General features: G+C 36.5%; 2 protein-coding genes across 2 annotated transcripts in view; both read right to left on the reverse strand.

Annotated features, from left to right (window-relative positions):
* mRpL47 (mitochondrial ribosomal protein L47) overlaps window positions 1-3,670 on the reverse strand; it is a 35,113-nt gene extending 31,443 nt beyond the window's left edge. Inside the window, exon 1 of the mRNA XM_068367787.1 lies at window positions 3,436-3,670. Coding sequence (XP_068223888.1) covers window positions 3,436-3,569 — 134 coding nt within the window. The 5' untranslated portion in view covers window positions 3,570-3,670. The remainder of the gene's footprint in view (window positions 1-3,435) is intronic.
* A 4,761-nt stretch (window positions 3,671-8,431) lies between these two features.
* Phb2 (prohibitin 2) lies at window positions 8,432-21,624 on the reverse strand. Its single transcript, XM_068367807.1, has 8 exons — window positions 21,402-21,624; window positions 18,154-18,274; window positions 17,724-17,865; window positions 13,768-13,851; window positions 11,927-12,052; window positions 11,033-11,142; window positions 9,372-9,447; window positions 8,432-8,924 (listed from the first exon to the last, which is right to left on the reverse strand). Exons 1-8 carry the CDS (start codon window positions 21,526-21,528, stop codon window positions 8,823-8,825), a joined length of 888 nt encoding a protein of 295 aa, XP_068223908.1. The 5' UTR covers window positions 21,529-21,624; the 3' UTR covers window positions 8,432-8,822.
* Window positions 21,625-21,898: the final 274 nt, after the last annotated feature.

Here is a 21,898-nt window from a genome sequence, read left to right on the forward strand (position 1 = left end):
ACGATGAATCGTAAAAACAGATCTTGTTCGTAACTCAAGGGAAGCTTTCCTTCGCTGAGATTAACTCCGTAGTACTCCTATTATAATGCAGAGGCTGATATAAAATCCAACTTACGACGTAAATCGAATTACGATGCGTCGTAAGAACAGATCTCGTTTGTAACTTGAGGGCCTCCTATAAACAAATAATCTTAAAAAATAAAGAAGAAAAGCACAAAGTAAGCCAAAGCATAACCAAGGATGAGTACATTAGTCAATAACTGTGTCCAAAGTCAATGTGAAGGGAAAGCTTAATGGCAATCTCAGATTCGCTGGTCATACTTCTATCAAAGGGTGAAGGTTTGTATTACGTATAGAAAAAAACGGATTACTCAAGGACTAAAAGAACACAGCAGTGACCCTAACAATACATACGGCACTGACACAATAACAACCCTAAGGCCTACATTAGGTTGGAATCCATTCTTGTATTTAATTCTACATTCAGGCCTTTAGGTTAGACTTGGAAATCTGGCCAATATACTTTCAGTGTAGGCTAGCCTAAGTAGTATATCTTTACCCCTGTGCCACTCAGAAATAATCAGATGTGAGAATAAAAAAAAAAAACGGCAAGATTGGCATCATAGATAAGTACAGGTGATATGTAAATTTAGACTAGTTGACGTTATATACCCACCAACTGGTTCTAGTAGCATAAATGGTGAGTTACATTTGGGTGTTAGGCAATTCCAGTAAGGGCACGCCTACATAGGCAAAGCAAGGCAAAGATATTTTATGTTAGGCCATATCTTCTTGTTTAATAAAATAGGATTGAGCTTCCTTTCTTTATATTGATATGCCGACCTGTATTCGTCGATCTAAAATCGCCCAAAGTTTAGTTACACATGGGGGAAAAGAATTTTTCTGAGTTTCGATACAAAGTATCGAGATGGTTTGGTAGGAGCCTTTGTATATGAGTGGCCAGTTTCTTCAGCATGCATAGCAAGTGGGAATTATCTTCACGTTTTCTATTCCGTTCGGAGCCTCTGCCGTTTATGGGGACAGCCCTTTGACCGGCCGAAAATCGAGGTAAAAAAGTCCGAAATCGGCTCTTTTTTACGGGAATGATTTGTTAAATAATGTAGATTGACGGGACAGTATTAAATTGTAAAACTGAATGTTTCTTGAAATCGAGTAAAAAAAAGTCCAAAATCTGCTCTTTTTACGGGAATGATTACATGACGTGTCTTTAAAAACTACAAACTTAACGAAGGGGTAAATATGTAGATTGACGGGACAGTATTAAATTGTAAAACCAGTATTAAATTGTAAAACCGAAGGTTTCTTAGACTGGGATGACACGGGCTCTATCTATCGGGAAAGTTGGAAACTAAGTAGGAAAATCTGCTCTTTTTCGCGGGAATGATCACGGAATGAAATATTAAATTCACTGGTTTTGTAAATGCTTGTCCCAACAATCTACATACTAGGAACCCTCTGGTCATGGATGTTGGAAATGTGCGAGAAAAATGGACAACTAACCCAAAATTCCCCTCCTAACCTGACCTACAAGCCATGTCCTTACCTTCATCGTGAACTAAACGGGGGGGCTGACGCCCCCCTGCGACCCCCCAAACACTGTTGCTAACATACAAACCCCACAAACCAAACCTAACCAATCCTAGTAGTTCCCAGGTCACTACCCCTACCCGGGGGCAAGCCCCCGGACCCCCTTCGTAAGTCTCTCTCCTACAGAAAAGAAGCTTTGGGCAGCACTCAAAATTATATCTTATCCACATGATCATATTATAGGTTACTCAGGCTTACCTTAAATTTCGTAGTCGCTAAAACCAAAATCCTCCGGTTCTTGGTCCTTCACTCAAAGAATGATTTATGCCGCATTGTGAACTTTCGGCGACACTTGCGGTTCCTACACCTCCAGAAATAATTGGATTTTTCATTGCCCACATTGCAGCCATCACGCATGAGGGCCACATCACCTGTTTTACACTTTTTACATGTACCTCTAAAGTCCCCTAAGAGGCCTTCTCGAAATAAATAGTGAAAGAATTCGGGGGTAACACGAGTGAAATCACGTAGATGTATATATCTGAGGGTCTTAATTGCATCAATCTGATCAATACGGGAGATAAACTCGAAAATATCACTCACAGAGAAACTATACGGAACAGGTCTATCCATCACGGCGGTTAGAGTTGGAAAGGGTCGGCTGTAGGTCAATCTCGGGTCATGTGGGGGGGGGGGATTAAAAATTTGAAATCACGCGGCCCACGAAAGGGTTAGTTCGGTTGCTTTGTTTGACACTGGCTTTATCTGACGAAATATCTTAACTAGATGCTGGATAACCTAACCTTTGTTTGTATATAAAACAAAATAGTATTCGGCATAATTTTGAGACGATTTCGAAAGAAATAACAATCTTAACAAGAGATTAAAATGAAAATTGTTGGAATTAGCGAAAACATACGTACGAACATCGAAAACTGTTCATGCTTGCGCGACCAGCTGATATGCGAATCGAGCGCCGCCAAACGGGTGTTATTATAATCAGGCAGGAAACAATGATTGCGGGAAATTTTACGACTGAGTAAGTTGGCCGTGGCTTCAGCGTACGACGCATTGTAACGGCCTTTTTCTAACATAACATTTCATGATAAATAACCCAGCAGTATCAAATGTCACTAAACATGACGTGTCCTTAAAAACTACATACTTAACTAAGGAATAAATATGTAGATTGACGGGACAGTATTAATTTGTAAAACCGAACGTTTCTTAGACTGGGATGACACGGGCTCTGTCTATCGGGAAAGTTGGAAACTAAGCAGGAGCTACCCGTGACTTGCGTACGGACCATGCTGAACTTAGAAAATATTGCCGTGGTAAAGGTAAATTGTGTTATTAGTCAAAACAATAAATTAACATCATATTATGGTATGTTAGAAAATTGTAAAGAACATCAACCCCATAATGAAATACGATTTGGCTAGTAATAAGAAAGATATCCCTGTCCCCATAAACGGCAGACACCCCTTCCGTTCTTCTGTAAAACCTGTACACCACATAACCTAAACTTCCCCACCCCCAACCTAACCTACAAGCCGTGTCCTTACCTAATTACCTAACAGGGGACTAACGCCCCTTTTACAACCCCTTAAAACTACCATATTCATAACCATCATACACAAGGCTTTGGTGTTTAATACATTGTATCAATGATACTACGTAGGCTAATATTCATCCCTAATTAACCCCCTAAGACTTACAAAACTTAACCGTAGAAATAGCACAATATTAGACAGGAATTTAATGTGAGGTAAAACTATAGTTTAGCCTAAATAATAAAGGGACATTACCCATCTTAAAACTATAATAATACCATTTAATCTTACTTTACAAATTGAATTTCGAAAAATAGACTCGTAATTGTCTTACCGAAAAGGATTTCCAGCAGTGACACTATGGAAGGCCGGTCGAATTAATCCTCTTGTAATAGAAAGGCTTTCAAATTTAGCAAGACCAGTTAAAATATCCAGAGATGACTTCCTGAGAGCTGCTAAACAGGCCATAATTCACTTAATAATGCCAATTTATGGCCAAAAATACTAATTAAATGGGTCTTCCTATGCTTGACAATGCAGACTCGGCGAGCATTGTTTACAACTGTCAGTGTTGCCAGATGGGTTTGTCTAAAAAAACCTCAAACTCGTGATAAAAAATCCCCAAAACAACGCAAAAATCCCTATTTTCAGAAATATATTTTCTTCTGATCATGTAGGTTTTACTAATATAGGAATTACTCACTATACTTGATATAAGAGCAAGCAAACTAATTGCATCTGTATAAAGGTTTACTCATCTTTGTTTCTTCTTCATAGAAATTTGTACAAAATATCCCCATCAGACATCCAAAATCCCCAAATCTAGGGAAAAAATCTCCATAAATGGCACTACTGTACACTGTGCAGAGGAAGCTTCTTCTTCTTTCTATTTGTGAGACCAGATTTCACATTACTTTTGTTCATAATTTGATGCCATCTTTATTTAATTTATTAGTTTATTCAATATAATTTATTTGAATAATGATACTTCATGTAAGAAAAGATATATTCTTCTATTTCAGATGTTTATGATATGCTTTGAAACAATTTAACGTTATTGTTAATCATTTGGACATTTACTTTATTTCTAAGTGGAATTTAATTAATGGATATTTTAAGTATTTTTTATATTGCAATAATTCAGCATCAAATTTAACATAGATAATGCTATTGTGCTGTGTAATACTTCCCTATCATTATTTATAAAGAAGAAATTTATATAGATACTTAAACTACCTTAAACCTCATCTAAGAATAGCTTTTCTATATTTCGTTGATAATTTAAAAACCTCACTTCAATCTATGAGATTATTTATCAATAAGAGGCAATAAAAATATATGCATAGTTATGAAAAAAAAAATCTTATGTTCTTGCCAACAAAAAGGGTGAATTTGGAAATTAATGAATTTTTTGGTAAATTCACATAGTTAATCCGAGTATCAAAGTGAATGTTCACATTAAGACAAATTTATTTATTTTAACCCGCCCCCCCCTCTCTCCTCTCTCTCTCTCTCTCTCTCTCTCTCTCTCTCTCTCTCTCTCTCTCTCTCTCTCTCTCTCTCTCTCTCTCTCTCTCTCTCTCTCTCTTTCTCTTTCTCACACACAAACACTCACTCAGAATATATATATATATATATATATATATATATATATATATATATATATATATATATATATATATATATATATATATATATATATATATATATATATATATACATATATATATATACATTATATATATATATATATATATATATATATATATATATATATATATATATATATATATATATATATGTATATATATATATATGTATATATATATATATATATATATATATATATATATATATATATATATATATATATATATATATATATATATATATACATATATATATATATATACACACACACACACACATATATATATATATATATATATATATATATATATATATATATATATATATATATATATGTATATATATATATAAACTGTATAAACATTCCCTTAACAGAGATGGACCCAACTTTGAACAACATAAACACTACCACATTCATCCTCTGCAACATCCTACACAAGAGGCTCATCAGTAGTATGCAAAACCCTTACATGCATTGCACCACTCGACCAACTCTCTAGTCCTACCACCCTTGTGATATGTGGTTCTCATTAAGGCCCTTTTGATGTTTTCCCCTACCTCGCATTACTTCTTATTATATGTTCTGTTTAATAACTTATCCACTTCCACTTTCTAAATACGCTAAATTGTCCCGTAATAGTATAATCTATCTTTTCCCAAACCTAACCTAACCATGCCAATCCTTACATTATATTTACTCTGCAAAATTTTCCTTACAATAGCTCCAGATTTTTTTCTTCTATTCACATTGTATATACATTCCTCATTTCCATTGAATGAACAGTCACTTCATGCATTTCTGCTTTGCTTGCATGGGAAGATTTAGTCTCATACAAGTTGCATAAACATTATACTATATATCTTCTTCCTAAATTCCTCCCTATTTGGGATCGCCACTTTTCTATCTACATCTGTCCTGTGTCATTCCACCATACTCTTTTCTCCTTTATACTTTATATAATCTCCTTGTCAGGGTGGGACGTAGAGAGGAAAGGTCCCCTTTTTTGTTTCATTTGTTTGATGTCAGCTACCCTGTCCCAAATTGGGGGAAGTGCCTTGGTATATGTATGTATAATCTCCAATGCAATCTTTTCGCCTCGTCTTGGATTTTACTCTCCTTGTTCCCTCCACCTAAGTGTTCATCACTTTTCTTGCCACGTCTTGCTTTTCTCTTCATGTGGTCATACCATCTCAACCTTGCCTTTTGCACTTTCTTTGATGCTTCAGTGAGCTTTATTGTACTCCTAATATGTTCGTTTCTAATCCTGTCTATTCTAGTTACCACGATAATTCACGTTTCAGTTACATCAAACGTTTTTGCATATTTACCTCAAGGGTGCTGTTTGCATTCTATATATCGTTACTGGTCTGATAACTGCCTTCTGTACTATTCTGACCCTTTACTGTATTCATACAGGGACTTTCCAATCACACGTGACACTAGATACCTTCTTCTAGTTGTTTAAACCACAATGACTCGGCTTCCCAATTTCCTTCTTCACGTCTATCATATTGTCAAGGTACCTTAATTCACAAGTCCTTTTGATGTTTCCTCCGACTAATTTGATTGCGATTTCCTAGTTGCCATCGAATTTGGTTGTCATATATTCTGTCTTCACCCGTCTGTTCACAGAGGCCTGACTAATAAATGGGTAAAACAATGCTAGCTTTATTTTCCTTACCAAATGAAATAATTTTAATCTTGTCTTCAAAATCTCACCATGTTCATTTTTTTAATTCTACGAAACGAACATGGTGAATTCTAAAAAAGACAATAAAATAATTATTTAAAGAACGTATATATTGTACATTTACATCAAAGAAAATATTCATTATACTTATCATTTCCGGAAATATTGCAACTTATTTATATATATCTCTCAGAAATTTCCGAACTAAAGTAACTCGAGGACGCGATATATGTTCTCAAAGTTTACACCCACTAGACGCCCGATGGACGTAATATACATCCATGTAGATATATTATCAAATGTTCATTAAAAATTGAATTTCAAGCCTGATTGAAAATAAAGGTTTAAGATCATGGCAAAACCATAGTTGAACTTCATTGTTGTTAGTCTGAGATGGCAATTTAAAAAACTTTATCGTCTGTGAATCAATGTTTTAAGACTCATTTTCTTTATAATCTTTTTCTACGAAAAGTTAATCGGTTTGCAGATGATACTGTATTGGTTGCAGACCCGGAAGAGAAGCTGGGTCGATTAGTGACAGAGTTTGGAATGGTGCATGACAGAAGGAAGTACAGTAGATCAATCTAAGTATTTGGGTTCTCCTGTTATTGCAAATGGTGGAGTGGAAGCAGATACACGTCGGAGCGAACGAAGGATATAAATAGTTGGGGGGCGATGAAGAGTGGTAAAGAATAGAGGCTTAGGAATGAAAGTAGAGAGAGTTCTGTATGAGAAAGTTATTGTACCAACTGTGGTGTATGGATCGGAGTTGTGGGGAATGAAAGTGATGGAGAGACAGAAATTGAATGTGTTTGAGATGAAGTGTCTGAGGAGTATGGCTGGTGTATCTCGAGTGGATAAGGTTAGGAACGAAGTAGTGAGGGTGAGAACGGGTATATGAAATGAATTAGCAGCTAAAGTGGATATGCATGCGTAGAGGTGGTTTGGCTGTGTATGGAGAATGGAAAATGGCAGTCTGCTGAAGGTGATGAATGCAAGACATAATGGGAGAAGTACAAGAAGAAGGCTTAAGGTTTGGGTGGAAGGATTGGAGTGAAGAAAGCCCTAGGTGATAGGATAAATGCGAGAGAGGCAAAAGAGCATGTTAGAAATAGGAATGAATGAAAGTGATTGTGACGCAGTAAGAGTCAGCACATGAAGCTTCATTTGTGGTGGATAATGGGGCAGGGTGCGCTGTGACACCCAAGCAGTACCAGCCGAACTCAACTGAGTCCTCATCAGGCGGGGAGGAACCAAGAGGATATAAATTCCCTTTGTTCTCTTTTTCATGTCAGCTAACCGCGGCCCCGCCCCAAAAAAAAGAAAAAAAAAATGGGGGGAAGTCATGGTAGAGAGATACTCTTGGTCACTGGAAAAACAATAAACCCTCTTTATATAAGATTTATACAGGAACAAAATACAATAACTTTCAAATTTATATATATTGTGCAATTCTTTATAAATATATTTAGAGAAATACAAATGAATACTGTAGCTCACAAATTTTCGTTGCTAAAGTGACTTGAAAAAGATATTTCTTCCCAGCTTATAGCATAATGCTTTTCTAACTAGGGTTGTAGCTTAGCTATTAATAATAATAACAATAATAACCAGAAACTCGTTCATGGGAACGAACAATGGCAATTAAACCGGCAGTCATCAGAGTTAGAAAAGTCAGGGAACTGTATAATCTTTAGAACTATCAATATTAATGAAAACTTGGGTGTACTAACCATATGAATTATGTTTCTCTTTAAGATGGGCCTTTAGATTTAGTTATTAAACAAGAGAAAAATTTTAGAGGATCGTGAAACACCACCAGTGGATTTGCTGCAAGGTGTAACCCTTTACAATGGGTGGAAAACATACCTGGAAAAACAAAAGCCGGTTTGCTGCGAGCTGTAACCCTTACTCGGGATAGAAAACGCACCTGAAAACCGAAGAACCAATTTAAAAACTACAATGAAAATGGGAAAATAAAAGCTCTGATAGATTCCTGTATTTACAGTTTATTTAACAAACTTAGATGCCCAAAAATTCTATGTACATTTAATCCACAAGCACTGCAGTTAGTAAAACTGTATAAACTATTCAGAAAAATAAAAAAAGAAATTCCTATGACCTAACATAGTGACTGCTCGCTAAGCAACTGGAAACTTACCTGATACATAGAAAAGACAGAACATATTTGGCAATATTTCCATAACTGTTTACTCATTGAATATAAAGAGCAAATACATCCTATTAAGGCAACTGAATTGAAAGAAAAAAAGATACTCAAGCAGTTAAATATTGACGATAACAAAACTAATAGGGAAAAATCAATTAGTTGCTCATTAATGAATATAATTGCAATGGTTCCTAGAACACGAGGCCCTCATTATGTGGTGACTCGCATGACGTTGTCATCGAACTGTTTCTCGTTGAGGTTCAACATTAGAGTGTCGGCTCCTAAGTACACTCTGTTCTGCGACTGTGAAATCTGAAACGGGACAAACGATAATGGTGAAACTCAAAACTGGTGCGAGGACCAAATTTATTATGCTAAGATTTCCAAACTACAAACCGCAACCAGGCATTCAAAGTCTAATAATAAATTTTGAAATTCTTCTTGCAAATCTATCTTGATAACTCTGGAAAAACTATAAATCCTCTTTAGATAAAATCTATACAGGAACAAAATACAATAATTATCATTTTTTTTATATCTATAATTTTTTTTATGAATACTTTTATATGCATAAGTAGCATTTTATATCCACATATATAAAAATTTATTACAGACTTGACTTACTACTATTCTCATTACCGTATTCTGTCATAAAACAGAATCATTTAGAAAAAAAAATATAATACTATAGCTCAAAAATTATCGTGAAAGTTTGCACAGATTTGAAGTCTACCGATTACAAGCTTCTTGTGAACTTACCGTTTTACCGATGCTAGCAGCAGCCTTGATCTTCCTCAGCTTCAGGTAGCCAGGATTCTTATTAATTGCATTACCGATGTGAGATAAAGTTAAGGAAAATGCTGGAAAAAGACATGGTTCATAAAATAATGCACACACCAACTGCAACATCTGTTGGTTTGAGTTACATGTTTAAAGGCTTAAAGGCCACTCATGAATGGCAGTCCAGGGACAGTGACATTGCCCTAGAGGTTGATCAGTGCCCAAGGCCCCCCTCCATCTAAGCTAGGACCAAGGAGGGCCAGGCAATGACTGCTGATGACTCAGCAGATAGACCTATAGGCTCCCACAAACCGCCCATCCTTAGCGCCCAAGGATGGTGAGGTTAGCAAAGGAACTAATGAGTTGGAGCGGGACTTGAACCCCAGTCTGACGTTCACCAGTCAGGATGTTACCACATCGGCTTGCCATAAGGAACAAGGAGGCTGATCAATGACATGGTCTACACTATAGAGCAAAGGTTGGAGGAGATTGGAAAACAAGATGGGAAAAACGTAATGGGAATGGAGGCAAAGTAGAACACTTGAAAGAGGATGCTGCTTGGAGCTGAAGGTATACAGTATTACAGACCTCAAGACCTGTCAGTAAAACCTAATGTGCATCTCACATCAATCATCCCTCTTGCTTGAGGGTACACCCGGGCACACTATTTTATTTCCTCTCCTCTTGTTTTTTTGAAGTTTTAATAGTTTATATATGAAAGATCTATTTTAAAATTGTTACTGCTCTTAAAGTGTTTTATTTTATAATTTTTCATTACTTCTCTTGTAGATTATTTATTTCCTTTCCTTGGTGGGCTATTTTTTCCCTTTTGGAACCCTTAGGCTTACAGCATCCTGTTATTCCAAATAGGGTTGTAGCTTACCTAGTAGTAGTATGAACAATAATAAGAGGGGGATGAGAATGGTATTGTAATAATAGCCTTTAACATAAAATGTATAATACAGCTTACTCTGTATAAAATCATGTCTGAGAAGTTTTCTTATAAAATAAAGTTTAAACACAGAGCAATTGAACATTTATTTTTTTCCCCTTAGTGTGAACAATCTATAAGAAATAATAGAATTCTAATAAGAAAATAACTTCTATACTCACCAGATGTTCTGAAATATATAAAATATGGAAATATTAAGAAAAAGAAAAAAGATCGGTAATATTCAATAAAAAAAAAAAAAAGGGGCCGAGATGAAGAACTGGAATAAAAGGAATTTTACGTAACATGCACAAAAGGCTATTTATACATTTAAGATGACTGATTCACTAATAACTTTGGATAAGTGCTGGGATAAACAAGATAATCAACGCTAAATCATGACAAAGCCAGATAACAATTGAGGCCACAAAAAAAAAGGGGGACATCTTCAACACTACTTTGATATAAATCATACTTTGAATGTAGATGCTACAGGCATTAAAGGAAGTTGTAAGGACTACTTGTATCATAAACAAATGAAAAACCTTTTAATCTGGCCCTGGAAGAAACTGGGGTTACTCATAAGTAATGTCTCCATACTGACAACCAGCATTCCAAAGTATAAAAAGAACTGCGGAGATTTACACGAAGGACTTTAACAACCTTCACCAAGACTCAAGACACTTTATCTCGTTCCGCATAAAAGGATATGAGTTTAGCTGCCTCGGCTTCACCCTCGGCCTGCACGATCTTCTGCTGTCTCTCCATCTTGGCTCTCTCGACCACGAACGAGGCTCGCTGGGCTTCTTGTTGTGCTACCTGGAGACATAGATCTTTTTTACTATCTCATTCACATGTAACTTGAAGTGCAAGTAAGGTGGCCTCAAAGAAATGTCAGAAAACAATGTCAGAGGCTTTAGAGGTATCTCTGTACTCCATAGTTTCACATAATCTTTTGAAAAACAAAGGGACATTTACTGAAACTAAAGTGGAGGAGCACACAAACTTGATGGGCGGTGTCACAGACTACTTGTCTCAGAGTTATTTAATATCAAACAACCGTCATTTTAACTGTTTAATCTTGACAAAGCTATGGTCAAGATACAACCTTGCCAAAGGAGGATACTAACTAACCATGGGTATTAATAAACACAAACAACAGAGTACTAAACTGGGAAATATTTCAAGACAAATACATTTAAAAAAAATTTTTGTGGAGTAACATGTTTTGGATAAATTGATTCATTCAACTACTGAGTCTGATGACAAAAAAAACAATCACACTACTTGAGGAAAGGACATTTACAATGCATTAAATTTGTTACATATGACTATCCTAAAACCCAAATAAACTCAAATGTTGACAAAATATACACAAGTCAAAGTGACTTCAATAAAAAGTGTTAATCATAACTCCAGATATATTTTTCAGTAGTATCGAGCGTAGCGATAATCTGAGACTCCATACACAAAAGGAAAACTAAAGATTGATAAAACAATGACATAAAAGAATCAAGAACATAGGAAAATGAAAAGCAACTAAGTTGTTTGCTGTCCAAGAGTATATACAGTACAGTTTTTGTATCATCAAGACCACACTCACCTGCTTGGCTTCAATAGCAGACGTGTATTCCTTTCCGAAACTCAACTCGGTGATCGATACGTCGTCTAATATGATGCGGAAATCTTCTGCTCTTTGGGTTAAGTCTCGGCGGATCATAAGTGACACCTGAAATAAGAGGATAAATGAAGCATAATTACATAGGTGCAAAAGACAGGAGTTAAGCTAAAATAAAAGATATTGATACAATAACTGAAATCAACGACGTCAGGCTTCGGACTAAACCACACTGATGGTAATGAAATAAAAAAAGAAAGTCTGTTCTGGCAAAAGTACCTTGTGCAAGGGGAGCTAATTTGGCATACATAACCATATGTAGGTACATCTTGGTACACTTAAAAGCTAACTTTGAACCTAAAAGTATGTTTGAAGGCCGATTCACGCAGAGTTCACCCACGGACAAGGTAACACTGATTATGTGTACAACAAGCGCAAGAAATCTGTGCAGACTTATAATGACATGAAATTATTTCTTCATGGGAAACATTTTAGGTTCCTAATTTGGCATATATAACCACATGTAGGTACATCTTGGTACATTTAAAAGTTAACTATGAACTTAAAAGTATGTTTGAAGGCCGATTCACGCAGAGTTCACCCACGGACAAGGTAACACTGATTATGTGTACAACAAGCGCAAGAAATCTGTGCAGACTTATAATGACATGAAACTATTCCTTCATGGTGAACATTATAGATTCTTAGAACAATGTTTAGTATAGAAGTATCTGAATTCTCTAATTTTAATGAAACTACATATTACTGTTTCAGATAATTCTATTTAATACTTGACTGTAGGTTTGTAAGACTATTTTTGTGAGCTTTAGTTTATGAAAATTGGATAGCATGAATGGGATACATGTCATTTGAAATATTCTTGAGATCCCGATAGACCAGCTGTAATAATTCTATGAATATTACCATTGAGATAACCCTGTTGTCTTCAAAGGTTAACACTCATAAGGCCTTTGACAGAGTATTCTTGGGGAAAAAAAATTATATTGGAGAGGGATTATCAACCAAGTGGATGTTTAAAAAGAAGTCTACCCAAATAGATTTCCTGCCGTGACCAGCAAGATGCTAGGTAATAAGTCGTTAACTTGAATGTCCCCTTCTTGACAATTCGATACCAGTGAATTTGAATTATGAGATTTGGGCCACTGAAATAAGTTGAAAAATAGCGAGTGCAGTTAAACGCCGACGGGACACAGCAAGGGCACATTGGTAGCCTACATTGCATAACAGAAGGTGCACTGACTGCACTAAGCACGACTCCCTACGAGACGTGACCCTACCGAGGTTAAAGAATTAAGTCAGCACTAACAAGGTTCTTTGCAATAATAAGAATTGGACCTACGGCTGGGTCCTCTGTACGGCCATCATAGCAAAAGCTGACTAGGATAATGTAAATCCAGAGGAAGTCAGCAAGGAATTGTTTACGTCTCTAATACAGTACAAAAACTAGAGGGGCCCTCAGTAGAGGGCAGACCTCTGCCACGGCAGCTTATTTCTCAACATGTATTAATTGGTGTGGATTTTCATACGCTCAAATATGAACCAAGTTTGAAGTGTCTGTGACAACGATGTCCAACTTATGGCTGATTACGAGAATTGGACATTTTGATTGACTGTGACCTGGACCTTGGCCTTCCAAAATTTTATCATTTAACATAACAGCTAATCTCTGCAAGTTTCATTACTCGAATATTAAAATTGTGGCCAAGAAGCTGTTCACAAACAAACACATAAACGGGCGAAAACATAACCTTCCAACTTCGTTGGCGGAGGTAAAAAAGAAAATATAGCACTGTACTATAACTTACCTGTTGTCTCATTGTTATTAACTGCGCTGCATTGAACTTGGCTACGACTGATTTCAAGACTTCATTGCAAATAGATGGAAGGACCTGAAAAAAAAGTTCAAATGGGACGAGTCAAAATACAAAATTCAAGAATCTGGTAATGATTATAGATCAAATATTGATTTGTTACCCGACATAAATACAAATTATGTTTGATACCTAAATTATAACCATTACTTGCAGCCTCTATTAGTGTAGAGGTCCCCTTTTTTGTTTCATTTGTTTGATGTCGGCTACCCCCCCAAAAATTGGGGGAAGTGCCTTGGTATATGTATGTATGTAATTTAAACGTAAATAACTGCAGTACGAATTTACTCAAATATTTCTTACAAAACTAATAAAAAATATTGAAAAAATTTAGTGGAAAAATTAATAATCAACTACATAAAAGTATAAAAAATTCCCTATTCAATATCAAGTACAGTATACATTACAAATATATTACAGTCAGTCCTAAACATTTGAGGGCTTGCTATTCGCAAATTTGATTATTTGCAGGAAGGACCCGCTTTTCCAAAAAGCACTACTATTTAAATTATTGATGGGTATTTATTCACCAATAAAAACACTCGATACGTGCAGAATAGGCCTTGATAGGTAGACAATGCCATCAAAATATTACACAATGGGTTGAAAATTAATTTATAACAACATCAATCGAAACTTACTCTCCCATTTTATACAACTGAGTATGCTATTATTATTATTACTAGCTAAGCTACAACCCTAGTTGGAAAAGCAGGATACTACAAGCCCAAGGGCTCCAACAGGGAAAAGAATAGCCCAGTGAGGAAATGAAATGGGGAAACAAACATCAATCGAAACTTACTCTCCCCTTTTATACAACTGAGTATGCTATTATTATCATTACTAGCTAAGCTACAACCCTAGTTGGAAAAATAGGATACTACAAGCCCAAGGGCTCCAACAGGGAAAAAAATAGCTCAGTGAGGAAATGAAATAGGGAAAGAAACTACAAGAGAAATAATGGACAATCAAAATAAAGCACTTTAAGAACAGTAAGAATATTAAAATAATCTTTCATATATAAACTATAGAGAGAGACTTGTGTGAGCTCTATTTGGTCCTATATAACTCCTTGCAGTATTTGTTGTTATATAACTATATTATAACAGTACAGTAGTACTTTTGGCTTTCCTCACAAGGCTGAAATAAAATGCTTTCTCGTTATATAATTAAACAGGTCTGGGAAGTCTGTGGTAATTATTCCTGGTTTTTCAGCATTCCCCGATGTCTTTTACCCGTCGCCAAAAAATGGAAAGGTCCATGTAAGTCATGCTTCATTAAACTACAAAATTAGTAAAGTATTTTGTATTTTTCCTAACTGTACAAACTGGAGTTCTTTAATAGATTACTTAAAACTTTTAAAGAAGTACAGTCATTATAGTTACTGACAGGTGGTGGGCCATATAGAGGAACTTTTAGTTTGACCTTGACCTAGCATTTGTGGGGTGATTGAGACAGGCAAGAGGAACTATTTAATTATTTGTCTTATTCAAATACTTTCCAGATGTTAACATTGCAGTTTCTTTGTCATTACAGATTAGTTCAATGTGGATCAACTGGAAGGCAAATTGGTCTATCGATATTCTTCCTGAAGAGCAAAGAGCCTTTCCGTCACGCACAAAAGTTGGGACCCATTTGATCATACTCCTTGCCCACGATGACTGTCTGCTAGAACATTCCTCTTGTTTGGAACGGATCTTGCTGACAGCTCTCTCACATTGTCAGGTGCTCGGAGAGTAACCGATTGCCTAATCCCAGTGCCAATGAAACAGTACCTATTTGCCTGTAAACATAAGGTACGATGGTGGAGTTGGTCTTCTTTAACGCAACCAGATGTCATATTAAACTTTGTTGGGAAGCTTGTAATGCTAATACCATTGTTTGGACTTCCAGTTCACTGGCAGCTAACCAGTGATGCTTTCAATAACCCAGAAGTGATAGCTAATGTAGAGAAATTTCAGAAGACGTTGCCACCATCAAGCTCGGAAGTTGTTGGTTGCGCCACCTCCCTACGTTTACCGATATGATCGTTCGATGTTGGTATCACCATACAGTATTACAGATCTCTATCTTATGCTTGGTCATTAGAATGGGCTTACCGATAATAAACAAATCCCAGGTTGTGGTAAAAGGAACGCAGGCTTTCTTAGTCTTGGTGTATTGCTTCCTAGAGGGAGACAGAAAAAGTCGATCATTGAGAACTGCCAAGAGGCACATTTCATTTGAGAAGGAACCAGAAGACGTGAGCATGAACTCTTCAACGCTCCTGGCTTTGAAGTGGTAACTAACATCTGAGGCTAAAAAGTAGGTACTTCATGAAGGACTGAAGGATGGGTATCTAGAAGTGGACTGAAGGATGAGTATCTAGATGTATGTATCCTTCAATTTCACTGAGGGTGAGAAACTGACTTTCCTATCGTAATAATTTTGAATGAAGTCAAGGAAGGGGAAGTAGGTTGGTCCCCTGTTCCCTGGAAGGACCCACATTACCATCTGGAAGACTTCAGATGCATTCTTCTCTGTCATATTCCTTTGGGATTATAAGGCCCACTTGTAAGCTGGCTGACTTGTCAGAAGTCCCTGCCTTCTCTCTTAAAAGAATAATTCTGAGTTTTAGGATTGTCGAACTCCAGGTCAAAACAAGAAGCTGTCATGAATTGCGTGCAGATGGGTACATTACTGGCATGTACCATCTCACCTCATGAACGAGGTGAGAACATACTGTGCTACAATCCCTTACCTGAGTGGAATGTTTGTCATACTACACTGCCTCTCACACGGAGAGAAACTACACGAGCCCTATTAAACGATCTTCCTGGACTTTAATGAAGCTCTTCTCCTGGCCTTTGCAGCGAAGACTCTACCCTTCATACTTGATGGTAGCAGAACTCTTTCCAGTGATGTATAAGGAAGACCTGGTTCCTAAGTTCACATTGCCAATGTAAGGCCACACAAACGAGGAATAGAACGACAACAGACAGGTACCACAGAATATTGTCTCACAATGACAGTTACCAGCAAACACAGCATACCCTTGGCTTCTTCAATTACTGTCCCTCTAACCCGACAACCCGCCAGTACAGTTATATAATCTGAAAGGAAAGCAGACTATAACACCCAGATTAAGAAGCCGCTGAGGGTGTAACAGACTGCAAACAAAGTCGAAGTGATGGTTGCTAGTACAGTACTTACCAGCAGCTATAACTATCTTGTTAAAAGTTTAAACAGCAGTTTTGACCTTTGGTACAATCATACTCGTTAAAAAGACTCTAGTTTGTATTTGCGTAGGAGTAAATTTTTGTAGAAAGACCTCAACTCACAAACACGCATCCAACTGAAATCAAGACATCTTCAATATGAAACTGGACTATCTGTTCACTTTTGCAGCTGAAAATCATAAGCGTGCGAGTTAGGTAGAGCCTAACCTAGGCTGTGACCAAGCTGTGGAATGATCTTCCTAATCGGGTAGTTGAATCAGTAGAACTTCAAAAGTTCAAAGTTGCAGCAAATGTTTTCATGTTGAACAGGCTGACATAAGTCTTTTTTATAGTTTATATATGACATGTCTGTTTTGACGTTGTTACTGTTTGAAGAACGATTTATTATTAATTTGTTCTCATCATTTATATATTTACTTTCCTTACTAGGCTATTTTTCCCTGTTGGAGCCTTTGGGCTTATAGAATCTTGCTTTCCCAACTTAGGTTGTAGCTTGGCTAGTAATAATAATAATAATAATAATAATAATAATAATAACAACAACAATAATTTGACTTAACAAACAGCTTCTTGAAACCTATTAAGTTTGTAACTTGAAGACTTTCTGTAAGATACTGTACAGTATTTGTTATATCAAACTTCATAAGACAAGAACCGACATTTCTATTTTACCTTTTCGTCAAAATCGGGTCCCAGGGTCTGATGTATGACGGGGATTGCGTCGCCTATAGGCCTCGATAAAACTCGTAAGGATATGTTCACCATCTGAAGATCTTTACTACCGGTGGGAGAACTGATTTTCCTTGGTCGAGCCCTGAAGGGAGGAAATGCACTGAATAAAAATGCTTTTCATTAAATGAAAAATTAGAATTGCAGTTAAAAGTAAGTTGCTAAGGTGAAAACTATCAAAGATAAAGACCCTGTGTTTGCAGTAAACAAAAATGAGAGAGAGAGAGAGAGAGACTAACCTGACGTCATAAATAAAAATGCTTTTCATTAAATGAAAAATTAGAATTACAGTTAAAAGTAAGTTGCTAAGTTGAAAACTATCAAAGATAAAAACCCTGTGTTTGCAGTAAACAAAAACGAGAGAGAGACTAACCTGATGTCATAGACGACCGGGTACTGGAACCAAGGGATTCTGAAGTGTAATCCTTCACTGTATACCTCCTGTTGTACGCCCCCAATACGGCTGAAGATGATAGCTCGATGACCACCATCGACTGTGGAAGATAGGATAGCAAAAATCATAACGTATACAAGAGCTGTGGTCAGGAATGTCGACATACAAAGAAAATTCTACAGCAAAAAAATCTAAAAGTGGTTTTAATTTTATTTTAGGTGTTATTTCTGGTGAAAAGCAGTTTAACAGATTATAAATTTTTGTGATCTGTGTATTGTAATGGATTTTAATGTTAGCTTTATCAAGATTGTGATTTAATATCCCAGCTGAGTTGATATCTTAAGGAATTCCTTGGGTTAGGTTCAAATACTAAATTCATTAAGAACTCAATAAAATACTATAGTACCATCATATCTTGACAAGGTTTTTATTATTACACTGACCTGTTTATTTTAAGTTTAGTACAAGTAAAGACTGTCTGATGAAGAAACATTAGGTATTAAATACAACTAGAGACAATCAGTAGAGGGCAGACCTCCACCGCGGCAGCTTATTTCTCAACCTTTAACATGTATTAATTGGCGTGGATTTTCATACACTCAAATATGAACCAAGTTTGAAGTCTATGAGACAACGATGCCCAAACTTATGACTAATTACGTAAATTGAACATTTTGCTTGACCTTGACCTTCCTAAATTTAATCATTTCAAGCTTTTTACTTAACAGTGAATCACTGCAAGTTTCATTACTCTACGATTAAAATTGTGGCAAGGAAGCTGTTCACAAACACAAAATGGGGCAAAAACATAACCTCCTTCCAATTTTGTTGGCGCACGTAATAACCTTATTAAGGGGAAACATGTTTTGTATAATTCTCATATTTTAGGCAATCAACTGGAAGAGCATAATCTTGCAAGGCACCAGGCATAAGGTTGTGAGACCTTGAAATCCTGTAACCTCTTTGGTCCAATGCTGGCAGTGACTAATGACCTTGAAACATCCAATTTCAATGAGTTCAAAGTCAAAATGCTCAGAAAATGCCATGAAGATATTGCGACTGCTGAACTGCCAATGATGGCCAAACAAAGACGGTGTATATAAGATACAACTGAACCGGAGAAGTTGCAAACAGGTCAAAAGTAAACATGTAGGTGGCAGTGAAAATTTCAAGTGTGTAAACTATAGTTGCCGAATATGACTACTGCAATAGCAATTAAGATTGTTGTGATGCAGATTATGGCAGTGACGTTATTGATAATATTCTACTTAGCCCCGGTAACACGGCGAAATCAACTCATACACCAATGTAGTCAAACCTGAACGGTATGGAAATATACGCACTGTGTAACAGTTAAAGGAGGGTCTTTAACTATCGTACTCCAGGCATATTCGGGCAAGGCAATGTCATGAAAAAATTACCCTCGCTGAAAATCATAATAAATCTTATGACAAGTAATTAAATGGTTACACCATAAATCCAGATCGATCTGTAGGAATCATTTTGTACTTAGTTAAACCCTCTCTTGTATAATTATTGTACCGTAAGTATTATTGACTAATCAACTACAGTAGTGACACACTGTGACAATCAAGAAGAGTAATTATGTAGCAAAAACAATATTGTTATGGAAGGAGAATCTTGTAAACTTCAAAACTTAAGAAAAAAAAAAAATTAAAATTGCATGTTGGATGTGAATTATATTTTTTAAATCATGAGTTTTTTCAGAAAAGAAGAAAAGACTGACGAACTCGGAAAGTTTTTTTTTCTGTGGAATGGCAAAGGAAGATCATAAACAACCGCAACCTGAATGATGCGCGCGTGTGTGTATATATCCATTTTCTGTTTGACTCTACGTTCCTCAAACATCTGCCGTCTCGTAGTGTGTTTCATTTTTCTCGAGAGATGATCGCCTTTACGGCGAATTCCCGGGAAAATAAGTTACGTCTGACGCGCAACTCGCGCCATCAAATCACTTACGGCAAAAAATATTTTGACTCGTAGGATCACCAAAGGGTTAATGGGTCCAAATTCATAGCATTGTACAGTGAGCGATGAGGAACCTGGAAGCTACTATAGGTTAATATGGGAATTAGATATAGTCAGAGGGTCAACTACTATCTTTTCATAAACTAGTTTGGGGTTCCTAAATGCTCACTCCGCAAAATAAGTTTGCGGTCACTCTATCCATATAATAGAGAGGTGCAAATCTTCTAAGCATGTTCTTACAGTATTACTGTAATTGAGTTACAGGGGTAGTGTGCATTTTGTTGGGACAAGCGAAATCTTTCTTATTAAAGGTTTCAAAGCCACTCATGAATGGCAGGGGAAAGGGACAGAGACACTGCCCTCTCAGGCAGGACAATGCCCTAAAGACTAACCATATAAACATATGATCAGCGCCCAAATCCCCAGTCCACCCAAGCTAGGACCAAGGAGGGCCAGGCAATGGCTGCTGATGACTAAGCAGATAAACGTATAGACTCCCCCAAACCCCCTTCCTTAGATCACAAGGATAGTGAGGTTGCAGCGACCGAAGAAACTAATGAGTTTGAGCCCCAGTCTGGCGATTACCAGTCAGGGACATTACCGCATCAGCCACCACAACCACAACTTATCAGGTTAATGTTACCGTGGCTCACTGCGATCCTGAAATAGTCAGTGGTTTATTACTATCCTGGAATACTCGGAAAGGTTTATTACAATCCTGAAATAATCGGAAAGGTTCATTACGATGCTGGAATAGTCAGACTGGGTAATTACAATCCTGGAATACTCGGAAAGGTTCATTACGATGCTGGAATAGTCAGACTGGGTAATTACAATCCTGGAATAATCGGAAAGGTTCATTACGATGCTGGAATAGTCAGACTGGGTAATTACAATCCTGGAATAATCGGAAAGGTTCATTACGATGCTGGAATAGTCAGGCTCACTAAGATCCTGGAATACTCGAAAAGGTTCATTACGATACTGGAATAGTCAAGAGTGGCTCATTACGATCCTGGAATACTCAAAAAGGTTCATTACGATATTGGAATAGTCAAGAGTGGCTCATTACGATCCTGGAATACTCGAAAAGGTTCATTACGATACTGGAATAGTCAAGAGTGGCTCATTACGATCCTGGAATACTCGAAAAGGTTCATTACGATACTGGAATAGTCAAGAGTGGCTCATTACGATCCTGGAACCGGTAAGGCAAAGAGGCAACATCCAATACAAACCTGTGTACATAGACTGTGATATTCCATAAGCAGCTGCACCAGCCACTGCTAACAGCTTCACGCCAGTGCCTAGACCTCTGGGGCCTTTTCCAAAGCGTCCAAAAATATCATTTACTTTATCAACCATCGTTTATGAGATAAAAATGTCACTGAAACAATCACGTAACTCAGGGAGGAGACAATGTTGTCCTCACATGTAAACAGTCGGTCTTTTCTGGCAGCCGATGTTTCGTTGGTTCTTTTTTCGGAATTTTCCAAGATTTTGATTTATAATAAATTTTATATCTATTGATATCTTTGATAAAATAACTATATATTATATTTATAGTTGAAATTTTTAAATATTAGCATCATTAACATGTTAAAATTCTTTTATAATATTTATGAATTTTTTCCTGAGACGATATCTATGAGTAGGAAGGTTAGGTAAGTATATATTTTCTAATCTATATTGATAATGATTATTCAGCTAAATTATATTTTATGGAATTAATTTT

Source organism: Palaemon carinicauda, unplaced genomic scaffold (genome assembly GCF_036898095.1).
Source record: "Palaemon carinicauda isolate YSFRI2023 unplaced genomic scaffold, ASM3689809v2 scaffold114, whole genome shotgun sequence".
NCBI classification, from domain to species: Eukaryota; Metazoa; Arthropoda; class Malacostraca; order Decapoda; family Palaemonidae; genus Palaemon; species Palaemon carinicauda.

Excerpts from the sequence above, each read along its gene's own strand:
- Phb2 (XM_068367807.1), bottom strand. The coding sequence starts at position 21,528 with ATGGTTGATAAAGTAAATGATATTTTTGGACGCTTTGGAAAAGGCCCC. Across the intron at positions 17,866-18,153 it reads CCGGTCGTCTATGACATCAG|GGCTCGACCAAGGAAAATCA; the intron begins GTTAGTCTCTCT and ends TCCTCCCTTCAG. Across the intron at positions 9,448-11,032 it reads GCCGAGGCAGCTAAACTCAT|CGGTAATGCAATTAATAAGA; the intron begins ATCCTTTTATGC and ends TTTATCTCACAT.